This window comes from Mobula hypostoma, chromosome 25 (assembly GCF_963921235.1).
Source record: "Mobula hypostoma chromosome 25, sMobHyp1.1, whole genome shotgun sequence".
NCBI lineage: Eukaryota > Metazoa > Chordata > Chondrichthyes > Myliobatiformes > Myliobatidae > Mobula > Mobula hypostoma.
In genome coordinates, this window is record NC_086121.1 from 26,115,930 (window position 1) to 26,143,540 (window position 27,611).

The window sequence follows — 27,611 nt, forward strand, 5'->3', positions numbered from 1 at the left end:
TCCTGCAGTCTGATATCTACACTCATCTCTCTTTTATTCTTTGTATATCTGAAAAATCTTTTGGTATCTTCATTTATACTACTGGCTACCTTATCTTCATATTTCACCTTTTCACTCCTTTTGGCTTCTTCAGTTGCCTTCTCTTGGTTTTTAAAAGCTTCCCAATCCTCTAAACCTCTAATTTTTGCTCTATCATAAGCCCTCTCTCTTGCTTTTATGTTGGCCCAGACTTCCCTTGTCAGCCACAGTTGTGTCACCCTGACTTTAGAATACTATTTCGGGATCTATCTCTCCTGCACCTTCTGAATTGCTCCCAGAAACTCCAGCCATTGCTGCTCTGCCGTCATCCCTGCCAGTGTCCCTTCCAATCGACTTTGGTCCGCTCCTCTCTCATGCCCCTAAAATTCCCTTTACTCCCCTGTAATACTGATACATTTGACTTTAGCTCCTCCCTCTGAAATTGCAAGCCAAATTCTATTGTATTATGATCACTGCCTCTTAGGCATTCCTTTATCTTAAACTCCCTAATCCCATCTGGTTCGTTACACAACACCAAATCCAGTCTTGCTATTCCCCTAGTGGGAATTCTTATCTCATAAGCATCCTACAAATTCTCTCTCTTAGGATCCAAAATCAGCACCAACCTGATTTTCCCAATCCTCCTGCATATTGAAAACCCCCATGACTATTGTAACAGTGCCCTTTTGACATGTATTTTCCATTTCCCATTGTAAGTTGTAGCCCCAGTCCTGGCTACTGTTATATATAACTCCCATCAAGGTCTTTTTCCCTTGCAATTCCTTAACTGTACATACACAATTCTACACCTCCTGATTCTATGTCACCTCGCTAAAGATTTGATTTCATATTTTAACCAGAGTTAACCACCCCCTCTGCCTTCCTGCCTGTCCTTTTGATACAGTGTATATCCTTGGATGTTAGGCTCCCAATTATAATCTTCTTTCAGCCATGAGTCAGTGATGCCCACGTCATACCTGTCACTCTAACTTCAGAAGATAATCTACCTTATTCCATACACCGTATGCATTCAAATACAACACCTCCAGTTCAGTATTCGTCATCCTTTTTGATTTTGTCCCCCGTTACATTGCAACTCATCCCACAGACTGCAATTTTGCCCTTTCATCTGCTCGACCTTCCTGAGAGTCTGACTACACATTGCCTGTGCTCGTATACCAACTGCCCCATCCTCAGCCCTATCACTTAGTTTCCCATCCCCCTGGTAAACCTCCCCCAACATTTCCAGCAAACCTGCCCGCAAGGATATTGGTTCAGGTGTAACCTGTCCCCTTTGTACAGGTCAAACCTTCCCCAGAAGAGATCCCGATGATCCGGAAATCTGAATCCCTGATCCTGCACTAGTTCCTCAGCCACACCATTCATCTGCCAAATCGTCCTATTCTTGCCATTACTAGAGCACGGCACAGGCAGCAATTTAGAGGTTACTACCCTAGTGGTCTTGCTTTTTAGCTAGCTCCCTAAATGCACTCTTCAGAACCTTCTCCTTTTTCTTACCTGTGTCATTGTCAATATATACCAAAACTTCCCGCTGCTCACCCTTCAGTGGACTCTTCCGTGACCCTGACACCTGGGAGGCAACATACCATCTGGGTTTCTCTATCACATCTAGTGTCTACTCCTCTAACTATGGAATCCCGTATCACCACTGCAGTCCTCTTCTCTCCTCACCCCCCACTACCTCCTGAACCACAGCACCAGACTCAGTACTTTATACTTTATTGTCACCAAACAATTGATACTAAAATGTACAATCATCACAGCGATATTTGATTCTGCGCTTCCCGCTCTCTGGAGTACAAATATTAAATATTTAAATTATAAATCATAAATAGAAAATGGAAAGTAAGGTAGTGCAAAAAAACCAAGAGGCAGGTCTGGATATTTGGAGGGTACGGCCCAGATCCGGGTCAGGATCCGTTCAGCAGTCTAATCACAGTTGGAAAGAAGCTGTTCCCAAATCTGGCCGTTTGAGTCTTCAAGCTCCTGAGCCTTCTCCTGGAGGGAAGAGGGATGAAAAGTGTGTTGGCTGGGTGGGACGTGTCCTTGATTATCCTGGCAGCACTGTTCCGACAGTGTGCGGTGTAAAGTGAGTCCAAGGTGTTTCACATACCCTGAACTTGTCACTCAATTGATTTTCTTTCTCTGCGTTCTTAATTTTGCTTTCATAATTGCATCGATTCTACAATCCTGAATGAGGAAACCACAAGTTGGAGGAAATGAGGGCTGAATTCTCCTCTAGTAAAGAAGAATTCTTTCTAGTTTTCTCATTCAGGGTTAACTAGAAAATCATAAACCGAGGAGATAGGGCTCTAGTGGTAATGACGGGTGAGGCTCATTCAGCACCTGGTCTGCACTGTACTTGACCCCAGGATGAGATGTAGTGGTACACACAAGCCTTAAATAATAGCTATTGCATATGTAGATAGACTGAATGCTGAATAGCATAGAGAGTTAGAAAGATTAATAGTTGGAATTTGATTGCAAGAGGTCCATGAGCCAGTAACTTTAAATTCCTGGGTGTCACTATCTCGGAGGACTCGTCTTGGACCCATCATATAAATGTAATTGCAAAGATACACCTCTACTTCCTTAGGAGTCTGCAAACCTACATAGATGTGTAGTGGGAAGTGTGCTGACTGGCTGCAATTCAGCCTGGTATGGAGACACCGATGCCTTTGAGGGGAAAATCCTACTGAAGGTAGTGGATTCAGCCCAGTACATCACAGGTGAAACCCTCCCAACCATTCCGAGCACATCTACATGAAATGTTGCTGCAGAAAAGCAGCATCCATCATCAAAGGTCCTCACCCCCCAGGCCATGCTCCATCAGGTAGAAGGTAGAGGTGCTTCAGGACTCATACCACCACCATTCAAGAACAGTTACTACCCCTCAACCATTAAGCTCTTGAACTATACTCATTCTATTTCTGGTGTTCCCCCAACCAACAATCTCACTGTGAGGACTCTATCTCGTTATTTCATGATCTCCTTATTTATTGCGATTATTTATATTTGCATTTGCACAGCTTGTAGTCCTCTGTGCTCTTTCATTGACCCCTGGTTACAGTTCTATAGAGTTGCTGACAGGAAAAAGCAGCTCAGGGTTGTATGTGCTGACATGTATATACTCTGATAATAAATTTTACTTTGAACTTTGATTACATGGCAAACTGGAAAACAGCGGCGCCAGTTTTGGGGTAAGAGACATGGAGAACTGATGAACAAGTAGTAGCAAGTTTTATTCCAATTGGCCAACATTGTTTTCAACGTTTGGCCCTTTGCCATTAGTGGCAAGTGACGTCATTTCCCCTTCACACACTGTACCTTTAATTAGTCCAAACAAAGAATAGAAAGAGCCATCAAAACTTAAGATGCATTTATTAGACATATGTATAATTAGATTTATTTTTGTAAGAAAATCAAAAATAGTTTCTTTCACACAACTTACTTCCTCAATTGAAGCTTCAGACAGCAACATTACAGTTATAGAAAATAGGTAAATTTTTCAGTAAACACAATGTACCAAAATAATAGCATCAGCATTATGTAAAGTCCATGCAGATTCATTGGTGCTGGAGTAAATGAGCTACAGTTCTTGCCTTTCACCAAGACCAGCCCCCACCTCCCAGGAATGATGTTGCTGACTCCCCATTTCAATTCCTGTTCATTTTCCTACGCCCCACAGTTGCTTGGGGAGGGCCAGTTCTTCAGCAGAACACAGGCACAGTTGCACAGACTACACAATCGGATTCTTGGAGAATACACAGATACACCAGAGGCAGACAGACAGTCAGACATGGCACACAGAACCCACTCCCCACCCCCATTATGTTCTAGATGCATTGAAAGCAAATTGCATGGAGCCAAAGTAAGATTCTCAATGCATCTTAATGTCATGCTAAATAAATCCCACAATACGACTTCAGCTTAAAGCTGAGTGACCCTCAGCAATGGACACATGGCTGATTCAGTGCCTTTAAAACTAGAACAAACATCACAGGCACAAGTATTTGGCACGACAGTGTTTGACACAATTTTAACAACACAATCAACACAGGGTAAAGATTCAGCCCAAAATTAGCCATGCAATGGAATGTGATAGCTGTTTAAATAAAACAGTGGGGGCATAAGCCAGTCCCAATTGTTTTAAGTCCCCACAACGATGGAAGTTATAGCCATTAGTTCACACTGTTGAACCAACAGTCCTAACCCCCAGAGGTCATAACATACCACCTTTCCACTGCTCAGCTAAACAATGGAGGAATTATAGTTGAGGTTACCTGATGCTCACAGCAAGGGTTATTGGCTAACGTTAAGGAGCAAGAACCCTGGTACTCTGCTCCCAGCCAGTGGTATGGCAACTGAGACAGTGTCACCAACAGCACAGGTAGCATCAGCCAGTTGTAGACTAGGGAATGTGCAGATGCTTCCCTGCGCCAAGCCCAGAGACAGGCAGAACCAGCTGGCCAGGGATCACCTTTTCGTTTTCAGTATCTTGGGTGCAAACTTTGTCTGGCAAAGCATCATACCCAAATGTTAACACATCATTTATTGCAGAAGCTCTTGAACCTATTACAAAGGTCCAGACTTTTTGCTTTAGATTGCCAGCATTTGATTACATTTTGTTTCATTTACTTCCCTGGTTGATGTGGGACAGTTTCCTGAGCTGGTTCATAAAAACAAAGTACTTCAAAAGTACACCCTTGACGTTTGCAAAGAGTTATGTCAAGGATATTTTCAGTATTCCAAATTCCAGGGCGAAGGTAACTGGGAAAGTCGAACATTAAATGCTTTTCCTTCAGCAGTCTCAATCATTACTTGAATATTTATTGGTTAGTGGGATAGCTTAGAATTTAGTCTTTGAGACAATTTACTATTTTTGTGCAATCTTTCCTGGCCAAAACTTAAGCATACATTTCTTCATAAAAGGCACTTCCATAGTGTTGGTTTTTTAAAAAATAAACGTTTCCAGGATTTTTGCAACAAACTTATTGGAACACCCTTGATTCACAGTAACTGGATTGGACTATCAAGGAACTGGATATGTGGCCAATTGGCCTCTTTCTGTCACCATGACAACAGAGTTCCACCTGCCCCAGACGGTCTGAAGGCAGGTAATTGGGAAGCCAATACTGAATGCTGCTACCTCCTCTTGGTCTAGGGTCCAAAGGTCAACAGGGTTGCACAGGGAGGTCATGAGGAAGAGAACACCAAGTGTTTGCTTAGTTTCAAACCAGAAAATCAGAGTCAGGATGCTGCAGAGATGAGGATCATGGAAGAACTGAAATGCTCCCAATATTGCTCAGAACTTGAAGGAAGACATGATACAGATTACAAGTTGCCCTGATCAATGGCATTTCTATATTGCAAAGTGGTACTTTAAGGGGTCAATAATAACTTAGAACAGTGGAAACCCTCTCCCACTGCACCCACCAAGTCACTGCTTGAACATTTGTATAATATGCATAGGGAGATACACATAGTTAATCCTTGCATTAAGAGTTGCTCCTTCAAGGGACTGACTCTGAAATTATTGTAAATCAGTCAGAAACATGGCTTAATACAACTGCTCCAGGTGCCTCTCTCACAGCTGGAAGTCTGAAGGAAGCAGAGTATGGCTTTCCCACTTGGGCAGTTCATCCAAGATGGCAAAAAGGAGTGTGCGCAGGTCAGCACAAGTGAATCTGCCTTCACAAACTCTCTGGAACGCAAGAGCGGTTATCTGACTCCACAGAAAACGTGACCATTTAACATGTAAATACGCTACCAATTTCCGATGATTCAGTGTCAGGAGGTAAAAAATATATTTTGCTGTGAACAATTTAAAGCACTAAACTTGCTGAATTTATTAGGGCAGGAATATGTTGCATCAAATGTGCACAGGAATTGGTACCATACAGATGCAATTAAGACACGTTCACATTAGGAAATGGACAAGCAAAAAAAAAAAATAAATCAGGGTGCTCAGCCTATTGGATAGAGTTAAAATCACGGATAAAGGGAATGCCATCTTAAAGCAGAACAGAAATAGAGACCCCCATTTGATTGAGGAGGTAGAAACCAGGCATCGCTTCAAATAGTAAATATCTGAAGGTATTTTTTTTTAATTTAAAAAAAGGGCCACCTTGAAAACAAGTCTCATAAAAGCTGCATGTTCTCAATTATTTATACTTCCCCCCCCTTCCCCCCCTTACCATTTTGCAGGAAGCGCCCAATTAAAATCATGGCCACAACTCTAAAGTTACAAGCAGCCATGTGCCTATTGAGGAAACTCATTCCGAGAGGAGGCCACAATTCCGAATGACCTTTTCCTACACGGTGTTCACGTGATCAGAAACGAGACAGTGGGGACCTCCATCCCCACCACTTTGGTGGGAATTGGAGTCAGTCTGACTACATTCTCAACCACGTGCAGACACAGAAGGAAAAGGGCATCTTGGACAATAAGGCCAAAGGCCCTTTTATAAAGTCAACAATGCACCGACAGGAGCTTTGCCCAAGTTCCCTGCAATAGCTCCATTACAGGGACTTTGATTACAGAGCTGAAATAGAGCAATGGGACAGGACCCTCAAACAATGAAATGTACATAAAAGAAACAAAATGCATTTTGGTCAGAATTGGCTTGAACAACATCGACCTAACCTGCTCATTCCCAAAGGCTTCCGTTGTCACAACAGGCAGAGTCTGGTGTTGAAAACAAAATACAGTCTGTCACCTGGGCCAAGATTGGGATTAGAAGCCAGATCTTCTGACCTGCACCCAGGGGTTTCGACAGAAAGCTGGCTTTACTTAAATGCTGACTGCAGCTCCTTGAAGGCAGCTCTTTTCTGTTTCTTTTCTTCAGCCTGCTTCTTCTTTTCCTCCTGCTCTTCCCTGATCTCCTGTTCAAATCGGTTTGCATCATTGATTGCCTGAAGCTGCAAAGATAACACATGTATTGTTGTCATGTTATCAAGACAGTGACTATACTTCACATAAGGAGTTTGAAGAGATTTGGTACATCAACAAAAACACTCAAAACTTCTATAGATGTACTGTGGAGAGCATTCTGACAGGCTGCATCACTGTCTGGTATGGGGGGGGTGGGGGCTACGACACAGGACTGGAAGCTGCAGCAGAGACTCGTAAATTTATTCAGCTCCATCTTGGGTTCTAGCCTATAGAGTACCCAAGACATCTTCAAGGAGCGGTGTCTCAGAAAGGCAGTGTCCATTATTAAGGACCTCCAGCACCCAGGGCATGCCCTTTTCTCACTGTTACCATCAGGTAGGAGGTACAGAAGCCTGAAGGCACACACTCAGTGATTCAGGAACAGCTTCTTCCCCTCTGCCGTCCAATTCCTAAATGGATATTGAACCCATGAACACTTCACTTCTGTAATATATATTGCTTTTGCACAATTTTTAATCTATTCAATATACATATACTGTAATTGAATTTATTACCTACTATATTATGTATTGCACTGAACTGCTGCTGCTAAGTTAACAAATTTCATGACACATGCCGGTGATAATAAACCTGATTCTGATCAACATGCTGAACACAGAGTCCTGGTGTCATCTAATAACATTATTGACCAGCGATCTGTGTTCAGGATCAGCGATCTATGTTTATCATTTTGTGACAGTCTCTCACAATATACCTCAAATTCTACTTTCCCCATTTGATTCAGGTGGGGATTTTTTCCATCACCGAGTCTGTATCAGTCAGCCATTCCACATTAGAGAAGCTGGATTTCAATTCTTCATGGACTTTACAGATCAGAAATGGAAAACAGTCACTAATGAATCCAAAAAGGAACTGAGGGGAGCCTCCTTACCTAGAGTGGTTGGAATGTGGAGCACTTTACTATATCTAGTGACTGAGGAGAGAAGCAATAACATTTTAAAGTAAGTTGGAGAAATACAAGGAAGGAAGAATTAGGATATTATTGATTGGATAAGAATACTGGTCTGGAACTTTCAGTAAGACGGTGGCAGGCTTGGTTGTAGCAGCCTCTTTGGGTCTGACAAAATGGTGCAAATGTTTGTCTTAAAACATTTTTCTTGTGCCTGGACATTGGCAATACAAAATACCTCAGGTCCAGTTCATTAGTGAGACCGACGACGGTGAAGCTGTGTGGCCTCAGTTGCTACATGGACCAAGCCCTCAAGTTGCAGTTTCGCCTGTTACAACTACCCAGGAGAGGAGGCACCGGGGGTGGTGTGGGAGAGACAGAAACACAGTGGGCACACTGGAATCCAAGCTCAGCTGAGGGCTGGTTTCCACAGGCCAGCTGACCCGTTGGTGCTCTTCAGCATTCACTCCCTGGAAGACAAGCTGGAATACCTTCGTCTGCGGCTGATCCAGTGAGAGATGAGAAACTATTGCATGCTTGTTCTTGCAGAAACATGGCTCCAGGACAACATCCCATGCTCCATCAAATGTCAGGCCATGCCACTCAGGGACTTGCGCTGATTTTATTTTGTATGTGCTATCATAACTATGTGTGCTGTATGAGATTCCAGGCACTGTGTTTTGCATCTTGGCCCTGTTTTGTTTAGCTGTATACCAATGTATGGTTGAACAACAATCAAACTTGAACTTAAGAATATGTGGTGCCACAATCATTGGCACAACCCACAGAGCAATGACCTGCTTCCTTGCCGTAGTTACAATGCAATTCACTGCAAGTCCTGAAACTGAAACAGCAAGCGACTCCAACACAGGCAGAACCCAAGTCAGTAGTCAATATAGAAAATTCAAGTTGCAAGTGACACTTACTTTGGCTTCAAAGAAGGATTTGGCTCCTTTCACTCCCTCTGTTGAGACATCGATTTCAGACAACTGGGCAAGAACGTGCAAACCACTGTCTTCAGCCAACTCTCCTGCAGCAGCCTTACGGAAAATTAGCAGGAACTGAAAGGCAAGAGAGGGGTAATGGTGTCAGGGAGATCTGCTATTAGATATGAATGGACACAAAGCAAACTGACAATAATACTATTCACAAGGAGGAGCCAAGGTTTAGTGCAGGGGTAGCCAACCTTTTACATTCCATGCGTCAATTTTTTTCCACACACGAGTTCTATATTAACATATTTTTACAAGAATTGGATGGGGGTACAAGAGTTGTATGGCACATCTGAACTTGTGAGTGAAAAAATTGACGCATGGAATGTAAAAGGTTGGCCACCCCTGGTTTAGTGGGTTCTAGAGATCTCATGAGATAGACAGGGAAATTAGCAGTTAACTGGCTTTCTTCATTCCCACATCATGTTACAACCGGTCTCCTGCTTGGATTCTGAAGTGAACATCTTATGAACCAATCCCCAGCTTGCCTGATGAGTAGCTTTTCCTCAATTCAAAAATGATTTAATAAAATTGTGCAGTTTTTGTTTTTATTTGTTATTTAATTTAAGTTATTGGGGATTTAGAAAAAAATTCTGATAATCAAATCAAGCTGCAGTACATATGGGGTGTAGTATTTGAAGCAACCAGCAGAGGGTGCCAGCAGCCTAGAATTCACAACCCTTCTTCAGGCTCCAGGAATTCTCTATTACCTTGATCTCTTTTCCAAAACTCACTCTAGTCAATGCTGAATCTCTCTATTGTAGACTCCACATCCCTGTTAACGTGTTGTTCAGTAGAACACGCTAACTACACCAACTGATGAACATGCACCTTAGACTCCTGAATCCAGCAACCACTGACCAACTAACCGATTAATGGGGGGTGGGGGGGGGGCAGAACATCATGGTAACTAGGGCTGGTAAACTGTAGACTAGCCAATCCAGACAAGGATAGCACCCACCATTCCAAGATAAGTGACATCAGCTGTTGCTGTAACCAGCACTTGGACACTACAAAACTTCTAGCCCAGTAACCATGATCAAGCTGAAGAAATAATATAATATTTATGGAGCACTTTTCATACAGACGATGTAGTTCAAAGTACTTCACCATAGGATAAAGTGCAAACATTAAAATAAAATATATTTTTTTAAAAAATGAAAATAAAAGACAAAAATGTTAGTTAAAAGCAAGCAGATCACAGTGCATTCGAACACTACAAATCACAAGGGAGTACTGACACATTCTGTAATTTACATTTCATTTTATTTGTTTTTGAACATTTTCCTCTACAGATCAAAGCACGTTACCTCACGGAAACTGAGTTTGCCGTCAAAGTCCTCATCAACCTCCTTGATCATGTTCTTCAACCCAAGATGCGTCTGAGGAGCCTCCAGCTTCTCCATCATCAGCTTCAACTCCATCAGGTCGATGAAGCCATCCTTCCCAGCATCGTACCTGTTACAGACACACCAGGTCACAAACTGGCAGGGGGTCAGGGGGTCAGGGGGGGAAATGTTGAGCGAGGAGCCGCGCAGGACTCTGGAAAGGGGACAGGGAGAGGGGTGAACAAAGTGGAGGGGTAGGGTTGGCCTTGCAGAATCAGCGGGAGGCTGGAGTAAATTTCCTGGATTTGATAGCCAGTCATGGAACGCACAAGCCACACTCCGGTGCCCTGCCAATATTCATTCCCCACCAGCAACACAGAAAACAATTAAAAGGTTACCATTAGATTGCAGAAGGGGGAAACCCGAAATTAAAGAAAATGCTAGAATATTCACATCTCATGCTGCACCCATGCAAAGAAGAGTTATCATTTCAGATCTGCAAGGCCAATTTTCCCCAATTCGTAATTGCCCGTGGGAAGGTGGTGGTGAACTATATTCTAGAACTACTGCAATCCTTACGAAGGTACCTCCTGCACTGCTGCTGGGTTTAGACCTAGTGACTGGATAAAGGATTGGTGACATTTCCAAACCAGCACTGTGTGTTACTTGGAGGACAACATACAGATGCTGGTGTTCCGATTGCACTCTGTCCCCGTCCTTGGTGGTAGAAGTTACAGGTTTGGGAGGTATTTAGGGATGGTCTGGGTGAGTAATGGTAGCTTATTCTGTTAATGGGAGGAATTAATGTTTGGAATGGAGGCAATGCCAGTCAGACAGGCTGCTTTTCTCCAGATAGAGCCAACGTTGGGTTCAGTTGCAGCATTCATCCAGGCCATATTCCATCCAGCTTCAGACTTCCATCTAACAAACGATGAAAAGGTTTGAGGTGCTAGGAGACAAGGCACTCATCTGACCCGCTCTTGCAACATAGCTTTGATGTAGTTGGCCCAGATGCAAGCCCCAGAGTGGTGTCGGTGGGGCCCTGGTGATGATAATGTCTTTGAATGCCAAAGGTTGTCTCTTGTTGGTTGTTACTTTTTGGTACTTCTGAAGCAAGAACATTTCTTGATGCTTCTCCAGTCCATGCCCGGCTATCACGCGAGGCGTGGACTACTACATTTCTTGCAGAGTTAGAATGGAAACTGAGCATGGTGCCGTCAATGGAGATCCCCATGGATGGAGGGAGGGTAATTGAAGCAGCTGAAGAGGGATTGATCGAGGACATTGTGCTGACGAATCTCTGCATTGATGTCCTGTGGCTGGGATGAATGAGCCCCAACAGCAATCTCCCCTTGTGCACGGTACTGGAGTACATTCCCCTGTTACCATTGACTTCAATCTTGCCTGGCCTCTTTGCAGTTACATTCAGACAAATGCTTCCTTAGTGCTGGGTGGGGTGGGGACTGGGCTACCAGAATTCGACTTTCCAGGGCAAAGCTTATAATTAAGTCTGGAGACAAATAGTCCTGGTGAAATCCAAGCTGTTTCAGTGAGCAGGTTATTGGAGACTAAGCACTAACTGCCAGGCACTGCCAGCCACATCTTCCATCACTGTGCCATTAAACAGTAGGCAGACACAATTCATAGAATCATACAGCACAGAAATAGGACCTTCGGCCCAAAAGGTCTATGCTAACCAATTTGAGCTAGTCCCATTTGCCTATGTTTGGTCCATGTCCCTCTAGTCCAGAGGATTCCCAACATTCTGAATGCCATGAACCAATACCATTAAGCAAGGGTTCCATGGATCTCAGATTGGGAACCCCTGTTCCAGTCCAAATCTTTTCCATCCATGTACTTGTCCAAGTACCTTTCAAATGTCATTAATGCACCTTCCTTGACTGCTTCCTCCAGCAGCTCACTCCATATCATGCCCACCCTCCGGGTGAAATGGTGCCCCTCAGCTCCTGCTGAACCTGCACCCTCATCTTAAACCTACCCCCTTCAGTTTTTGATTCCCAATCCTGGGAAAGGACTGTATTGAGCCAATCTATACTTGCGTATGTCGCTGTGTAAAAACTGGCTGCTTCATTCCTTTCAGGAGTAACCATGCTGATACTAAGTTGATTGGGTTGTTCCAAGGTGGAACAATACAGTTACTATATAAATGAAAAATTATTTTATCAGTCAGGGACGAGAGTTGGGATGTGAGTGTAACAACCATGTTTATCCCCCCGTTCTCCCATTTCAGCCGCCAATATAGACTCTTCCCTAGGGTTCAGCTATAATCACTCTACCATCTGCTGAGACCATCTCAGATACCTGGGTCCAGACAACAAGCACTACTCCAAAGGGAGGAATCACAGTACAGTTACTCCTCTTCTGGGGCTCCCTGGGCAGTTACAATTTGTAGTCAGAGATCTACATGGGGGTGTGGAGGCCACCAGCCAGTGACTAACGTGGCCTCTCCTAGCCCACCCATTAATGGGCTTAACCATTACTGCACCCCTCTGGACTGCATCGTTCAGTGCTGAGAACCTTCAGTGGAGAAGTGTCGATACACACGGGCGCTGACACACACACACTTGCCCCGAACAATCATTGACACACGATAAATTAAAGTTTGCGGCAAAAAAACCATTTGTCCCATCAAATCACAGCCTATCCCCTTTCACCCCATCCCTCCATAAACCCTGAATGTACAGAATCCCCATGCATCTTTTTAAAAATAAAAACAATGCACTTCAGTTTGCAGATAATTTAATGGGAAAAAATATATAAACACACACCAATACTGCCTCTGCAAATAATACTAAATAGTAAAAAACAATAGCTAAGGGCTCCATCTTCTTGTATACATTTGTCAAGTTCGGACGTAGCATTGCACAACAGCCTTCCTTCTGCTAGAGAAACAGCGTAGTACGGACCTGTGCACACACATCCCGCCTCCGGGAGACCGCACCCTTTCCGTACGATTTCTACGTACACACCCCAGGGCTACCCAGCTCACTGCACACTTCAGTGCCCAGGCACAACGCAGCTGACCCCTGCACTACTCCGAACGAAACAAGTCCCACAAAATACAGCCCGTGGAGCCACAAATCGCACCGAATTGCAGTTTGTACGAGCACAGATCTGAGCAAACTGTGTTCGTCATGAACTGGTGTGTCAACCTACACTCAAAACCCCCCCACCCCTTGGGGTGGGGGGCGGGGAGAAAGAGAAGGGGGGAAAGAATTCAAAGACATTTCTGTTTGCTTGGAGTTTTCCCATATACTGAAGGTGCAAATGGGAACAAGCAAGGCTCAAACTCCCCCTGCAGGAAGGTAGGGAGGGAAAGGCTTATTTTGAGAGATTGGAACTTCGAGCTCCTTCAGTGAAAGGAGGATTGGTCAGTCAGAGACAGAAGTAGTCAGGGGAAAGAGACGAGGAGGAAAAAGGTAGGTCAAGCAGAACATTAGCTTGGAACAAAGGAAGGGGCTGGGGTGGGACAAGAGAAGGGGAAGAAGGGAGGAGGGAACAGGGGATCAGGGGGATAAAGGAGATGAGGAGAGCTTGAGGGATAAAGATGGGGGATGTTGAGATAGGATAGTGAAAAAAAAACACACCTAGAGATCACCTGTTGCTTCCTACCAAATTCTGTTGCAATGTTTGTTCCATAATGGACGCAGGTGATGGCCGAGGGAACCTGGGGTACCCACCCAATGGTCATCAGCTTCTCAGCTGCCAGAATGACCAGGCAGGTTGTGGACAAGGTTACTACACAGTGACTCCCTCTCCACAAACCCACAGCGTAGATCTGAATAGTTGCAACATGATCAAAAGCACAGAGGCCTGGGGTGAATGGCCACACTAGGTGGAGTTGTTAAATCAGTGGAGACCATCACCACAGGACTGTGAGGGAGTGAAGGAGCCCAGGGTGGGAGAAGAAAGACAGAGGCAGACCTGATGTTAGAAAGAGAATTTTTTTTCAAAACTCTCAAGTCAGGCAGTCTTTGCAAAGAGGAACAATTAACACCCCAGGCCTGACAGCCTTCACCAGAATGAGTTCAACACCTTTTGCCACTTCAGTTATTCATTATTCCTGCAGTGCAACAGCAGTTTTCTTGCCCTTCCTCCAATGAGAGCTCACAATAGCTGCCTCCTACATCAGAGACACTAAGCACAGATTGTCTGACCGCAGTGCAGAACACCTGCATTCAGTCTATATGTGGTGCTCGTCACCTTAATTCTCCAGCCCCCTCCTTGGCTGAAATGCCTGTCTGTGACCTCCTGCATTGTCACTAGGTCAAGCATCCGCCTACTGCTTGGGTACAGTGCAGCCTCCCAGCACTGACCACCTCGCTGGGACTGAGGGTTCCAACACAGTGATAACCTCACCAATTTTCACCTTCCTAATCTTCATGACCACACCTAGAACGCGGACGATGACCAGTTCTAACCTGGGAGGAAGCCGAACAGGGACAAGCTAACTCTGTGCTCAGTGTGCAAGAACATCTGCTGCAGATCATTTTCCCAACACAGGAACAACATCGTTGATCCTGCATTCAGCATTAGGGCAGGAGAAAGAGAGACAGAAACTCTCGATATGATGTCCCTCATGGGGAATAGACTGCTGGCTCTCTCGGGTTATGTCCAGGAAACTGATGGAACAGTCCTGCACAGGACACCCCCACTAAGGGGAAACTCTGGGGAGGAACACAAGTTTAGTTAACAAAGGACCAGGCCAGCCAGTAGTGAACTGTCATTCTGCTAATTCCAGCCATGACATTATCAGGCAACCTGCGTCCACTTAGCAGTGAAAGAGGAACTCTACAATGTTCCTCTTTTCTTCTTGCATCAGTTTCTTCTAACGTCAAAATGTGACAGAATTTTAACTCTTCCCTGACACTGCAAGAAAAACTTGGCCCAGTCTCTCCAACAGCAACAGCTGCCATGCCTACTGTTCCTGGGAGCAATAGCCCAGGTCATGATAGGAGTGGATCACAACTGATTGGGAGTCCCCAACTCATCAGCAGAGGGCACTGTGCCTTTAACTGACAAAGGTCCAATCAAAGAGCACTGCCATTTGTGACACTGAAAACCTAAACATCAACTGACTGAAGCACCTCGCCAATAACCAGGTTGAAGGATGATGAAATCACAGGCAAAACATTTATCTATCCTGCCCAGGCATACAGGAGAGATCTCACGTATCAGAAATTCCATGACAGTTGTTCTGCAGAAAACGTAACCACAGAATCTCTGTAAAACGGGCATAGGGAATGAGATTGGAGATTGTCGGTACAAACAGTTAACCTGCTCCAATGGCTCTTGGCACTTGAAGCTGGGCCTGTTGCAGCAGCTGTCTGAACCTGCCCGTCTCCTCCTGTTCGGCTGGTCAGCACTGATCCTCTTCGATGGCACGGACTCCAGACAACACCCCGGCCCAGCAGCCATGGGCCTACTGCTACTGCTTCTGGGTTCTGTTTCCCGGCCCACCAGCCATTTTGCATTCAAAAGCATTTTGACAGCACAAATGGTTGTGCTGAGGGAATGAATGCATGGAGGAGTCAGAGAAACCCTCACTGACCTCCACACAGCTCTGTTTGGGGGAGGGAACGTCAACTCCGACCAGCAGAGGCCTGCGTCAGGCATTTTCATGCCTTAGAAGGTGCAGATTGGAAGCCCGTTTGGGGGGGGGGGGAGGGGCAAAAGAACAAACTCCCACCCCAGATTTCCAGTGGGGGAGAAACAGACAAGGGGACATTGCCAATGACAGACTGGAGATCTGAGAGTGAGAGTGCAAAGGTCACGTAGAGAGTCAAGGCAGGTTAAATGGGAAATCGCACCGAGGACGAAATCGGTTTTGCAGCAGCACCCCTGTGATGGACTAGCTGACTGGCTCTCAGCGTTTGGGCCAACCCTCCCGTGCTCTTCCTGAGGGACCTGCTACTTTCACAGAGGTTGTGGTCCAAATTATCACAGCCCGTTTCCCCTCCTGCTTTCAGAAGGTGAGGGAATTGCTGAACACATCTGATTGGTGTCCCTAAGTCAGCAACTCACTATGGTGCTCTCCTGCTGATAAAGCTGGTACGGGACAGCAATGTGCTGGGGCATTCCCCATCCCCATATTCCCATGAACTCTGTGTGTGTGCCTCCTACAGATCTCTCACTCACAGCCACTTGAACAGGACACCTCGCTGGGAGCCAGTGCAGCCCTGTGGATTACTGTGGGAGGTGCAGATGAAGTGAACCTGGCCAAAGTCCTTCTCTGAGCGTCTCACTCAATGTCTAAAGGGACAGGCTGTTTGGTTTATGACGTTCATTTTAACAACTGGGTTATATCCGCGCCTACATGCATCAAAGCAGCCCACGTACTCAGCTCTGCTCCCAGCCTTGCAAACTTAATGTATGCGAATAAAATTTTAAACAAGTTGGTCTGCAATTGCTCAGCTCGTGCGTCATTGGTATAAAATCTACAATGAGTAGAAAGGTTGTCACAAATGGATTCATTAGCAAATTGAGTCTATAAACAAATACTCATCTTCGCAATATACCCTCCTGCCCATTCATCAATTTCATACCCATATTTTTATTCCCAAGGTTTTTAAATCACTGAAACAATTCCATTAAGTGGTGTTCCGTCCAATACCTGTCGGAGGTCAGTATATGCTATGAGCTGTGTAGTCCTCATCGGCGTCAAGGATTTCAGGTCTGTCAAACACAATTAAGCTTTAACAAGCCAATGTTGCATTTCCTTCCTTAACCCAGATTTATTACAAATCCCGATAAATTCAGCTTGGATTGTCTCAGTTTCCCCAGCACAACACTGGTCTGCAGCTCTGGAGATGTCCAGCTTTCCTATAAGTAATGCTGTAGCACAACTGTCTGATCTACTACCAATGCATTTATAGCACCCACTTTCTTTTATAAGTTATTAGTTCAGCTATACTCTCTGCCTTTTGCCCCCCAATCAGCCACACCCATCCTTTGATTATCATTTGACAATTGTAATGCTTAACAAAGGCTTTTCAGTTCCATTTTTAATGTTAACCACTTTGTCCTTCTCATTCCCCTTTTCTAAAGATCTTGTATTTCCTATATTCATCTTTGTTCCCCATTTTGCAGTTCTCAAGTCTCATTTCTCAATCTCATTTTAAACTAAAATCCTTAGTCATTAAAAGGAGTTCTGGGTTTGAAATCTCCTTCTATCTTTCTTTTTCATCTGAAATGCACTAAGTCTGTACTCACCTCACTTCCTTTTTAAAAAGGACACCCATTGTCCAATAATTGTACACTACTTGTCGTTATTCCAGTCTCCCTGGGCTAACTTCCCAAAGAACCCCCTCCTCCATTTAGGTACCTTTACCCAAGAATGTACGAAATGACATCTGATCTATATTCCCCAAATGCTCCCCTACTGCAAAGGGTCCCATGTCACTTCCCAGATCTACATCCTTTATTAGACAAGAGAGAAAAAAAACAAATAGCTCAAGGCCAATAATAGCATTACAGGAATGTTTGCTCTTTCCTTATTCCATTGTTCCCATTAGTCTCTTATTCCCTTCCCCCCAACACCAGATACTTTGTCTCATCGACTACACACCTCGTTTCTCCTTTTTCATCCTTCCTAATAAACCTCCAACCCAACTTGTTCAACTGCTATGTTGTCACTGGTCCTATCCCAGTTGAGAGAGTAACTCCTGAACAATAGTTAATCGATGCATTCTCACTCCCACTTGTAAACAGGATTAGAGATGATCTAGATATAGGTATGAGCTCATGTTCTCCAATTCCCCTCTGGCAAATTTCTGAAACTCTTAACTGCAAGATCTTAACATTCCTGTTACTGATTCCTCCGTGGACTGAATTTCTGACTGTTTCTCTGCTCTCCCACCCCGAAACGTTCACCCCTCACCGTGTCTCCTCCCACTGAGAACAACACGTTCACTCCCTCTCACTCAGACATTTAACTTATCTTCATCTTTGTCCAACTCAAGAGACGGCAGAGAAAAAAAAAATCCCCTCTCGAGTTTACAGGTAAAACTGATCAAGAAATACTGAAATGTCATGCAATTAAACCATTTCCAGAGATTATTTCAAAAACATCTTTTCCAGGTTCTCTATCAATTGTCAGGAAGAGTCATTTTGGCTCGACAATCAGGCATCCCTTCATTCTTCTGGGAGCATTGATAAGTTTCAGACCTGGTTGTTAGTGAGAAGATTAAAGATGATACCAAATTTTTTTTTCCAGATATATAAAGAGAGGTGAGAGTAGATATCAGACCACTGGAAAATGACACTGGGGAAGTAGCATTGGGGGACAAAGTAATGATGGACAACTGTCAACAATTTTTGCCATTCTGTACTGTGGAAGACACCAGCAATGCTTGGAAAGCTGAAAGATTTGAAGGTAGAATGAACCAAATAGACTACAGCCAGTAGAAACTGAGGAGGCATTAATAGTGATCTCTCATGAATCACTAGAATCATTAGATTCTGGAATAGTTGTAAAGGACTGGAAAATTGCAAATGGCACTCCATTCTAGAAACATAGAAAATAGATGCAGGAGTAGGCCATTCGGCCCTTCGAGCCTGCACCGCCATTTATTATGATCATGGCTGATCATCCAACTCAGAACCCTGCACCAGCCTTCCCTCCATACCCCCTGATCCCCGTAGCCACAAGGGCCATATCTAACTCCCTCTTTAATATAGCCAATGAACCGGCCTCAACTGTTTCCTGTGGCAGAGAATTCCACAGATTCACCACTCTCTGTGTGAAGAAGTTTTTCCTAATCTCAGTCCTAAAAGGCTTCCCATTTATCCTCAAACTGTGACCCCTCGTTCTGGAAGCGAGGGAGGCAAAAGAAAGGAAATTATAGGCCAGTTGACCTGACTTCAGTGACTGGGAATATGTTGGAGTCCATTATTAAGGGTGAGGTTTCAGGGTACCTTGAGGCACACAATAAAACAGGCCAAAGTGAACAGGGTTTCTTCAGTGGTAAATCTTGCCTAATTTTTTGGAATTCTTTGAGGAAAGAACAGGCAGGTTAGTCAAACCAGAGTCAGTGGACATTGCTTGCTTGGATTTTCAGAAGATTTTTGACAAGGTGCCACAAATGAGGCTGCTAAACAAGATGAGAGCCCACGGCATTACAGGAAATATACTAGCTTGATTAAAAGTTTGGCTGACTGGGAGGAGGAGGCAAAGAGTGGGGGAAAAAAGGGGGGCCTTTTCTGGTTGGCTGCTGGTGACTTGTGATGTTCTGTAGCAGTTAGCGACGGGACCGCTTCATTTGACATTATATGTCAATGATTCAAATGATGGATTTGATTGCTTTGTAGCCATGTTTGTGGATGACATGAAGAAAGATGGAAGGTAGGTAGTGTTGAGGAAGCAGGAAGTCTGCAGAAGGATTTAGAAACATAGAAAGCCTACAGCACAATACAGGCCCTTCGGCACACAAAGCTGTGCTGAACATGTCCTTACTATAATTTCTATATAGAAATTACCTAGGGTTACCCATAGCCCTCTATTTTTCTAAGCTCCATGTACCTATCCAGAAGTCTCTTAAAGGACCCTATTGTATCTGCCTCCACCACCTTTCCACGCACTCACTACTGTGTAAAAAAAAACTTACCCCTGACATCTCCTCTGTACCTACTTCCAAGCACCTTAAAACTGTGCCTCCTCATGTTAGCCATTTCAGCCCTGGGAAAAAGCCTCTGACTATGCACACAATCAATGCCTCTCATCATCTTATACACCTCGATCAGGTCACCTCTCATCCTCCGTCACTCCAAGGAGAAAAGGCCAAGTTCACTCAACCTATTCTCATAAAGCATGCTCCCCAATCCAGGCAACATCCTTGTAAATCTCTTCTGCACCCTTTCTATGGTTTCCACATCCTTCCTGTAGTGAGGTGACCAGAACTGAGCACAGTACTCCAAGTGGGGTCTGACTAGAGTCCTATATGGTGTAACATTACCTCTTGGCTCTGAAACTCAATCCCATTTGGATGAGGAGAATGGGCAAAAAAGTGGCAGATGGAATATAGTGTCGGGAGATGTATGGTCTTGCATTTTGGTAGAAGGAACAAAGGAGTGCCCTATTTTATAAGGGGGAAAATCCAGAAATCAGATACAAAGGGACTTTTTGGAGTCCTCGTGCAGGATTCCCTAAAGGTCAACTTGCAAGTTGAGTCCGTGGTAAGGAAAGTAAATGCAATGTTAGCTTTCGTTTTGAGAGGACTAGAATATAAAAATAAGAATGTAATGCTCAGGCATCTTGAGGACGTAACACAATTCATTTCAGGAATGAAAGGGTTAAAAACATGAACAGCATTTGATGGCTTTGGGCCTGTACTCATAGGAGTTTAGAGAAATGGTGGGGGGGGGGGGTAGCAATCTTATTGAAGCCTATCGAATATTTGAAGGCCTAGAAAGACTGGATGTTTAGAGGATGTTTCCGATGGTGGGCGAGTCTTAGATCAGAGGGCACAGCCTCAGTATAGAGGGACATCCCTTTAGAACAGAGATGAAAAGGGGCATCTTTCACCAGAGGGTGGTGAATATGTGTAAATCATTGCCACAGATGGCTGAGTGGGGTCAAGTGATTGGGTGTATTTAAAGTGGAAGTTCATAGGTTCTTGATTAGTAAGGACATCAACGGTTATGGAGGGAAGGCAGGAGAATGGGGTTGAGAGGGATAATAAATTAGCCATGATGGAATAGTGTTGCAGACTTGATGGGCTGAATAGCCTAATTAGCGCCCATGTCTAATGGTCTTATGATTATATGAAAAAAGACAAGGCATATTCAGCTACAGAAGAGATTTACAGGAAAAGAGAAAACAATAACCTTCCTTTGTTGGGTAGATACAGCAAAGTTCTCACTTGTTTAAGAGTCTAGATTAAGATACCAGTCCCACTGAAGAATTCAGATGGGATTACTCCAAGGTAGAGGCAATAATGAGGAACTGAGTGTGTGCTTGAGGCCCATCATGCAGCCATATACACAGAAGCAGAGCCTTTGGCCCACTGAAGCCGACAAGCACACGTCTACACTCCACCCATTTCATGCCTCCCACATCCCCAATTTCCCCCCAGAACAACCAAGCTATTGACAGTGGCCGTGTAACCTGTCAATCAGCACAGCAGTGGGCTGAGACAGGAAACCAGAGAAACCATGGGGAGAATGTGCAAACTCCTCAGACGACATCGGATTGAACTCATGTCCACCAGCACTCTGTGGAAGCAACTCTACCAAGGAAGGAATGAAAAGCACCCTTAGACAGACCGTGAATATGGGGAGAAATCTGATGAAGACAGCGCCAGTGAACGACACAACCAAAGCAGCTCACAAAATCAATTCTTTCTTCTTTCAAATATGATTCAGCTACTGTTGGAACCTGTAATCTACAGTTTGATGGCGTGTTTTCAGGCCGATTGAGCAATCTGGCGCTTTGCTGTCTCCGAGGGGGTTCGGAGAGGTTTCGAGTGATAAGAGGTCTGGAGGTCAAGAAGCTGAGAGGCAATGACTGACTTCATCTCTCACTGATGAAAGAGCAAAGGAAGATTAAAATGAATGCAAATGGAAGGCCAGTGGGTGGTCAGTGGCGTAAGCCTGCCGTTGACCGGTCTCACTCGCCCCATTGCTCACTGCTGCCCGAAGAAATCGGTCTCACTCTCACTCATTGCTCCCAGAGGAAAGCATCTGCGTTCGATCAGACTCGTGCTTGATGCTGCCGGAGAATAGCGCCGGAGGCTTGGGTCCTGGGCCAGGTGGATTGGATTCTGTAGTTCTCATTATTGTGTGTTTCTGGTCATTCCTTTCTCTGCTGCTATTTTGTGCGACACTGATAGGGGCAGACTAGCTCTGCAGCCTGCAGTCAACAAATGATAGTGCTAGACTGAACTGAACTGAGCTGAAACTGAACATTCCTGGTCTGTTTTGATGACTTTGTGGTTTGATATCCTATGTTTTCACTCTTTGTTGCTGCTTACGTGATTTGTTCTTTGTTTACGCGTTGGGGGTTTGATGTTATCCTTCCGTGGCTTTGTTTGTTTCGTGGCTGTCCGTGGGGAAGACGATTCTCGGGGTTGAATATTGCATGCATTCTTTGATAATAAGTGTACTTTGAATCTGGAATCTTTGAAATAGTTCAGATGGAAGACAAACAGCTAGACAGGACTAAATGGCTCCACGCTCCCAGGAAGATCAAAGGCGATTTGAAAAGTACAACACTCAACAGCTTCTTTGCAAACATTTAACCAGACTACATGTGTTCTACTCACATCAGAGACACTCTTCAGAGTTACTGAATACAGAGATTCAAAGTATTTCCCCTTCCATTCAAGGAATTAAAGTGTGTGATTCAGATGCCAACATGCTATGAACACAGCCCAGCCATGAAACACCACAAAACACAATTAAGATTCCAGTGGCTCTGTAAATGGGTACACTCCCTGGTATGGATGGAGTTGCTATCCTATAAAGGTCTTCCAACGCGTCAATCTGGCTTCACTCTGCATTTCCAACTCTGAGAGGCAATTTGCAATCCTCATGCTTCAGGTCATTATCACATAGTTACTGGTTGTGCCCAAGAGTAGTCAGCCTCGGGAGGCTGCTGACTTCTAAAAGGTAAGGAAGGATCTAGCACTCTCCCAGCGTATATGACAAAAACTCTTCTTGGGCTTCTATCCAGGCACAGATATTGATTATAACTGACATTTCGATGACAAACTCCGAAGAAGATGGTGGAGTCTGGCACTGAAATGGTTATAATCGATACCTGGAAGCCCAAGAAAAATTTATTCCAAAAGGTACATTACTGAGCTGAAAACATCATCTTGCTTGTTTCCTACAATGAGCCCAAGAACTTGGAAGAACTGAGGAAGTAGGGAGGCGGTGGTATGATTAACCCTGCATCCTGATTTCTTCATCTACAGAATGTTAAAAGCAGCGTCTAGTCAGTGGCAATGCTAGACCCAATGACGCACTCTGCAGTTGAATATTTCATTATTTGGCATTAAAGTGGACAGGGAGCCAACGGAACCCAACACCCAGCAGCCACAAAGAATCTGACAGACAGCAAGAAGTCTTAGAGAAGTGCACCATTGAAAGGAAGTTGATTGCCTGCAAACCCTTAAAAAGACAAAATGCAAGTGAATGAGCAAGTATAGAGTCTACATGAAACTGTCACTAATGAGACGTGCAGTACTAGTTGCGAGCCTTGGTTCACTTGAGTTCCGTGTACTCCGGGGGAGGGGACAATTTAGTCAAAGAGTAAATACTTGCCCGATCCAAGTCCACTTCCTTCAAAGTTGCACTGGGTTAATATCGGGCAGTGGGAGCTCAGAATTTTAAAGAGGCTGTCAAATGGTCTCAGTTTGCAGCAACTGCACATCCCATGCTGTTTGAGGTAATTGTCATATTAGTGTGGAGCTGTTAAACATTCCTCACAGAGCGACTCCCTGGGCAAAAATGTTGAGCTACTCAAACACAGAGGTGAGGCAACCTCTGAACCAGAGTCTTAACTTGGTACAGAACTCTACTTGCTCAGATGGCCAACCCTGACTTTGAATCTTCACATATTGAGTGGTGGAAGTTGCTAAAATATAACCTTTATTTTAGAAAGCAGAAAATCGTAAGGAGACCAAATATAGATCTTTAAAGCTACAAGTCTGTTCATTAGAATAGAAACAGAGATGACTTTACTTGTGAATGTGACCAGAACAAGGAACCAGAAACTTAAAGTAGTCTCAAAAAAAAACCGTCAACAGAAAGTCCAAGCAGAACTTCTGCTCCCAGGGAACGTGGAACTTATGAACACATGGATTAGTTATTGTAGTTATTTATCTCATCAAGAGGAATGAGATAAATAAATGAGATGGAAATGAAAATAGACATTGATACATTGATTTGGGGGGGATATGGCTTACATTGAGTTGGAAAGACAGGTGCAACTTTACCGGCCCGAAGTCCATCTGTAACATGCAAGTCTCTATTTAGAAGATACAACTACACAAGTTAGAATCTGGAGCAAGAAACAATCTGCTGGAGAAACTCAACAGATTGAACAGCATCTGTGAGGCAGATGGAAGAAGAAAAGAATTGTCAATGTTTTGGGTTGAAACACTAACAATTGCTCCTTCTCCCTCCCCTCCCATATGGAGGACCCTGAGTTCCTCCGTTTTTGTTTAGAAGACTGAAACCAAATATTCCCAGCTGTGCAGAATCCAACTGTGATGTGGGATCCAACGGGTGCCAAAGTGAGTGTGTTCAACCCCCAACTGAAAGGTTAACTTGCAGAAGTGTTTATGACTGAAGAAAACAATTGCAAGGATTAGAGTGACACTGTGTGCAGTTTTGTTTGCCACCATTTGAAGAGTGCATTTGCTCTGGCAAGCCTGCAAAACAAGACTGGGATATGGTGTCTCCATTACAAGGAAAGCCTGGGAGATCGACTTTGTCTTCCTTGAAGGCTGAGCGGGACCTTGAAGCCATACAAAACTGAGGGCACGGTCAGCATATACAGTAGTCAATTTTTCACCATGGCTCAGGTATTGACAACCAGAGGGTGCAAGCTTAAGGAAAGGGGTAAGAAGTTTAGAGTGGACAGGAGGAAGAATTTTTCACCTAGAGGAAGATTGGAGTTTGAAATGCTCTGGCTGAGAGGGTGCTGGAGGGAGAGACGCTCAAAAAGTTTAACACCCAGACAAGCACTTAAATAGTCAAAGCCAAGAGGGCCCAGACTAAGTGCTGCCAAATAGCACTAGTATAGATGGGTACCTGATGGCTGGCAAGACCAGGATGGGCCAAAAGGTCTGTTTCTCTGTTGTGATACTCCACAAGTTAGTCAAACCTCTGGAGCCCTTAACTATAGTTCTCTCTCCATAGATACTGTCCTACCTGCTGGATATTTCTGTTTTTATTCCAGCATTGTACTTGGTTTATGAGGGACCTTTCTAATGTTTTACCAGAGTCCCACACAAAATGTAGTTTCATTCTATCTGCAATGAAGTCTGCCGCCGTAGAGCAATTTAAGCCAATCTCAGGATCAATAGAAACGTTGCCAGGCCGCCAATGCATTCTTCCCCTTGCCTTCCCTCCAAAGCACTCCCTCCTGAACAACATTCCCTGTCCAGCACCGCCATCCCGCATTTGAGCATTCACGCAATCTCTATCCTACAGCTGTTCTTCCTGGCTCACCCAGCATCACTTCAGGACTCCATACCTTACCACTCTCAGAACACCATCATTTCCCCAGGACATTCTTTTCAGCTCGGAAATGGTTGTATGGGTTTATTTTGCAATTGGGGCCCGAATGTAGATTGCGAAACCCACTTTTTTCCTCTCTCTCACTCTCTCCCCAAAGGGTGCTTCCCCACCCCAGTACATTGAACACGTGTGTGAAGTTGCATCAGATAGGAGCTCTCGGGAGGCGAGCCGGAGCACGTACTCCGACAGGTCTCAAGGCGTCACTGCATTCTGTGAAAATACCCAGATGCATCAAAACCTCATTTCCCCCACCCAGGTTCACAAGATGCACATTCTGAGAATTAACCTGGGTGGAGGACGCCCATTTCACAGCCCGGGTTTGTTTAACTCACGCTGCTCAGAGATGAGTTTCTCACAACCACGGGGCAGCTTGGAGTCTTTAGCACATGGCAATCAGCACTGCGATCTGCCGGAGCTGCAAGACTGCTTCTCCTCGCGCTCGGTGTGGTGCCGCGACCGACACGGCTTGACAATCTGCAGATCAGACATCAAAATCGCCCGCCTCCGCATCACTGAACTTATTCAGCGTTAAATGACGACTCGGCTACGAAGCAAACATTCCCCATCTCTCCCACCCAAAAACAAAGTTCTCAGGCATCTTGAACAACCACATGAATAAGCCGATGGGGAATTTGGTGGTACTTCTCATGTCAGCGTGGTACTTCCCCCCCCACCCCCCGTACTGAACTGTCAGCCGCGATAACTTCCTCAGCCTCAAACCGCAGCCTTCACAAGCAAGAGCGAGCATTACCACTTCTAAACCAAGGCTAACTACACTCCTGCCCACACTGCAGCGGTTATTTCACTCTGGCATGGTGGGGTTTTAAAAGATCCGATCCAGGCACGACCCAACTTTGCAAGGGTCCGTGGTCCAAAAGGGGACACAAACTTGGAGACGCCTTACAGGAGTAGATTTTGCGAAAGGAAATCCCTCGGGGGCGGCAGCGCAAATTAGTTTACACTAAATCATGAACATAACTGGGGCAAAGTCCTCCCAGTTTCTAGGACAGTGGATTACTTTTATACGTCTGCTGCTGAAATTTCACAGTCCGATCTAACCCACAATCTGCTCTTCTTTCGCATAAGATACAAGTCTAATTAATTTTTGTTCCCCGCTCCCCCCCCCCAAGAATTAAAGTCGGAGGACCTGTTGAGTACTCGGATACAGAAGTGACCAAACCCAGCAGCGGCGTTTTTAAACTCATACGACCAACACTAGAGAGGTCGATGAGAGGTTCTGAAGCTTTGACCGAGGCAAATTTGTATAATTAATGATTTACTAACGCATATAAATGCTCAGACCTAATCTTAGTTGGGAAGAGCGTTATTCATAAGTTAACATTGCAGGATCCGCGGCAAGCAAAAAAAAATTAGGCAAGAATTATTGTGTTGAAATTCACGCACACCCAGAGGGCTGAGGGTGTTATTGTCCCAAAGGGTGGGGGGGGGGGTGTCCGCAGAATATGCACGTGTTACCGGGAATGGAGCGTGATTTCATTAAACTGGTATTTATCAGGGGCGGTTATTGGTAATTATTTACAGGTAAACACAATAAACTTCAGTAAACCAGGCATCCACAAGGAATTCGGCTGGGGGGGGTGGGGAACACCTCGAATATAGCGGTATGAAAGGAGGGTCTTCAGATCAATGGCTATATTCATAGAGAGGGAGGGGCGGGCTTCCCCACACAGAGGGGATCCGGAGCAGGGAGCCCCGGCAACCTGCCTCCTACCCGAGGATACGCCCCGCCCCGGCGCCCTCGCTCCCTGGCCGGGTTCCCACTCACTCACCGCTGGAACATGATCTCCATGTCTCGGATCTGCTTGCGGGAGAACTCCTTGAACTCGGTGTAAGGGTTGAAGACCCGCAGGCTGCGCTGCTGCGGCTCCGCCGACCCCTCGTTCAGCTCCCCGCGGCGGGCCAGCTTGGCCGACAGTTCATTGTCCGCTGCCGCGGTGGGCGGCTTCTCCTGCGCCGCTGCCGCCGCCACCTGCTCGGGCTCCGCCTCCCCCGGTCCCAGCCCGTCCTCGATGTCCAGGCGCCGCTGCAGTTTCGAGGCCAGCTCGTCCATGGCTCTGCCGCCACCGCTCACGGGAACTCCACGCACTCTGCCCACCGGCGCCGGACTGCGGATCTGCCCC

The 27,611-nt window shown here is 45.1% G+C and overlaps 1 protein-coding gene across 1 annotated transcript; it reads right to left on the bottom strand.

Annotated features, from left to right (window-relative positions):
- Positions 1-3,405: 3,405 nt before the first annotated feature.
- Positions 3,406-27,611, bottom strand: efhd2 (EF-hand domain family, member D2). The gene is made up of 4 exons (XM_063032961.1): positions 27,261-27,611; positions 10,186-10,333; positions 8,810-8,944; positions 3,406-6,960 (listed from the first exon to the last, which is right to left on the bottom strand). Exons 1-4 carry the CDS (start codon positions 27,539-27,541, stop codon positions 6,829-6,831), a joined length of 696 nt encoding a protein of 231 aa, XP_062889031.1. The 5' UTR covers positions 27,542-27,611; the 3' UTR covers positions 3,406-6,828.

Coding starts and splice junctions, on each gene's coding strand:
- efhd2 (XM_063032961.1), bottom strand. CDS start 27,541: ATGGACGAGCTGGCCTCGAAACTGCAGCGGCGCCTGGACATCGAGGAC. Junction 10,334..27,260: donor ATGGAGATCATGTTCCAGCG/GTGAGTGAGTGG, acceptor TGTCTGTAACAG/GTACGATGCTGGGAAGGATG. Junction 8,945..10,185: donor GCAAACTCAGTTTCCGTGAG/GTAACGTGCTTT, acceptor CTTGCCTTTCAG/TTCCTGCTAATTTTCCGTAA.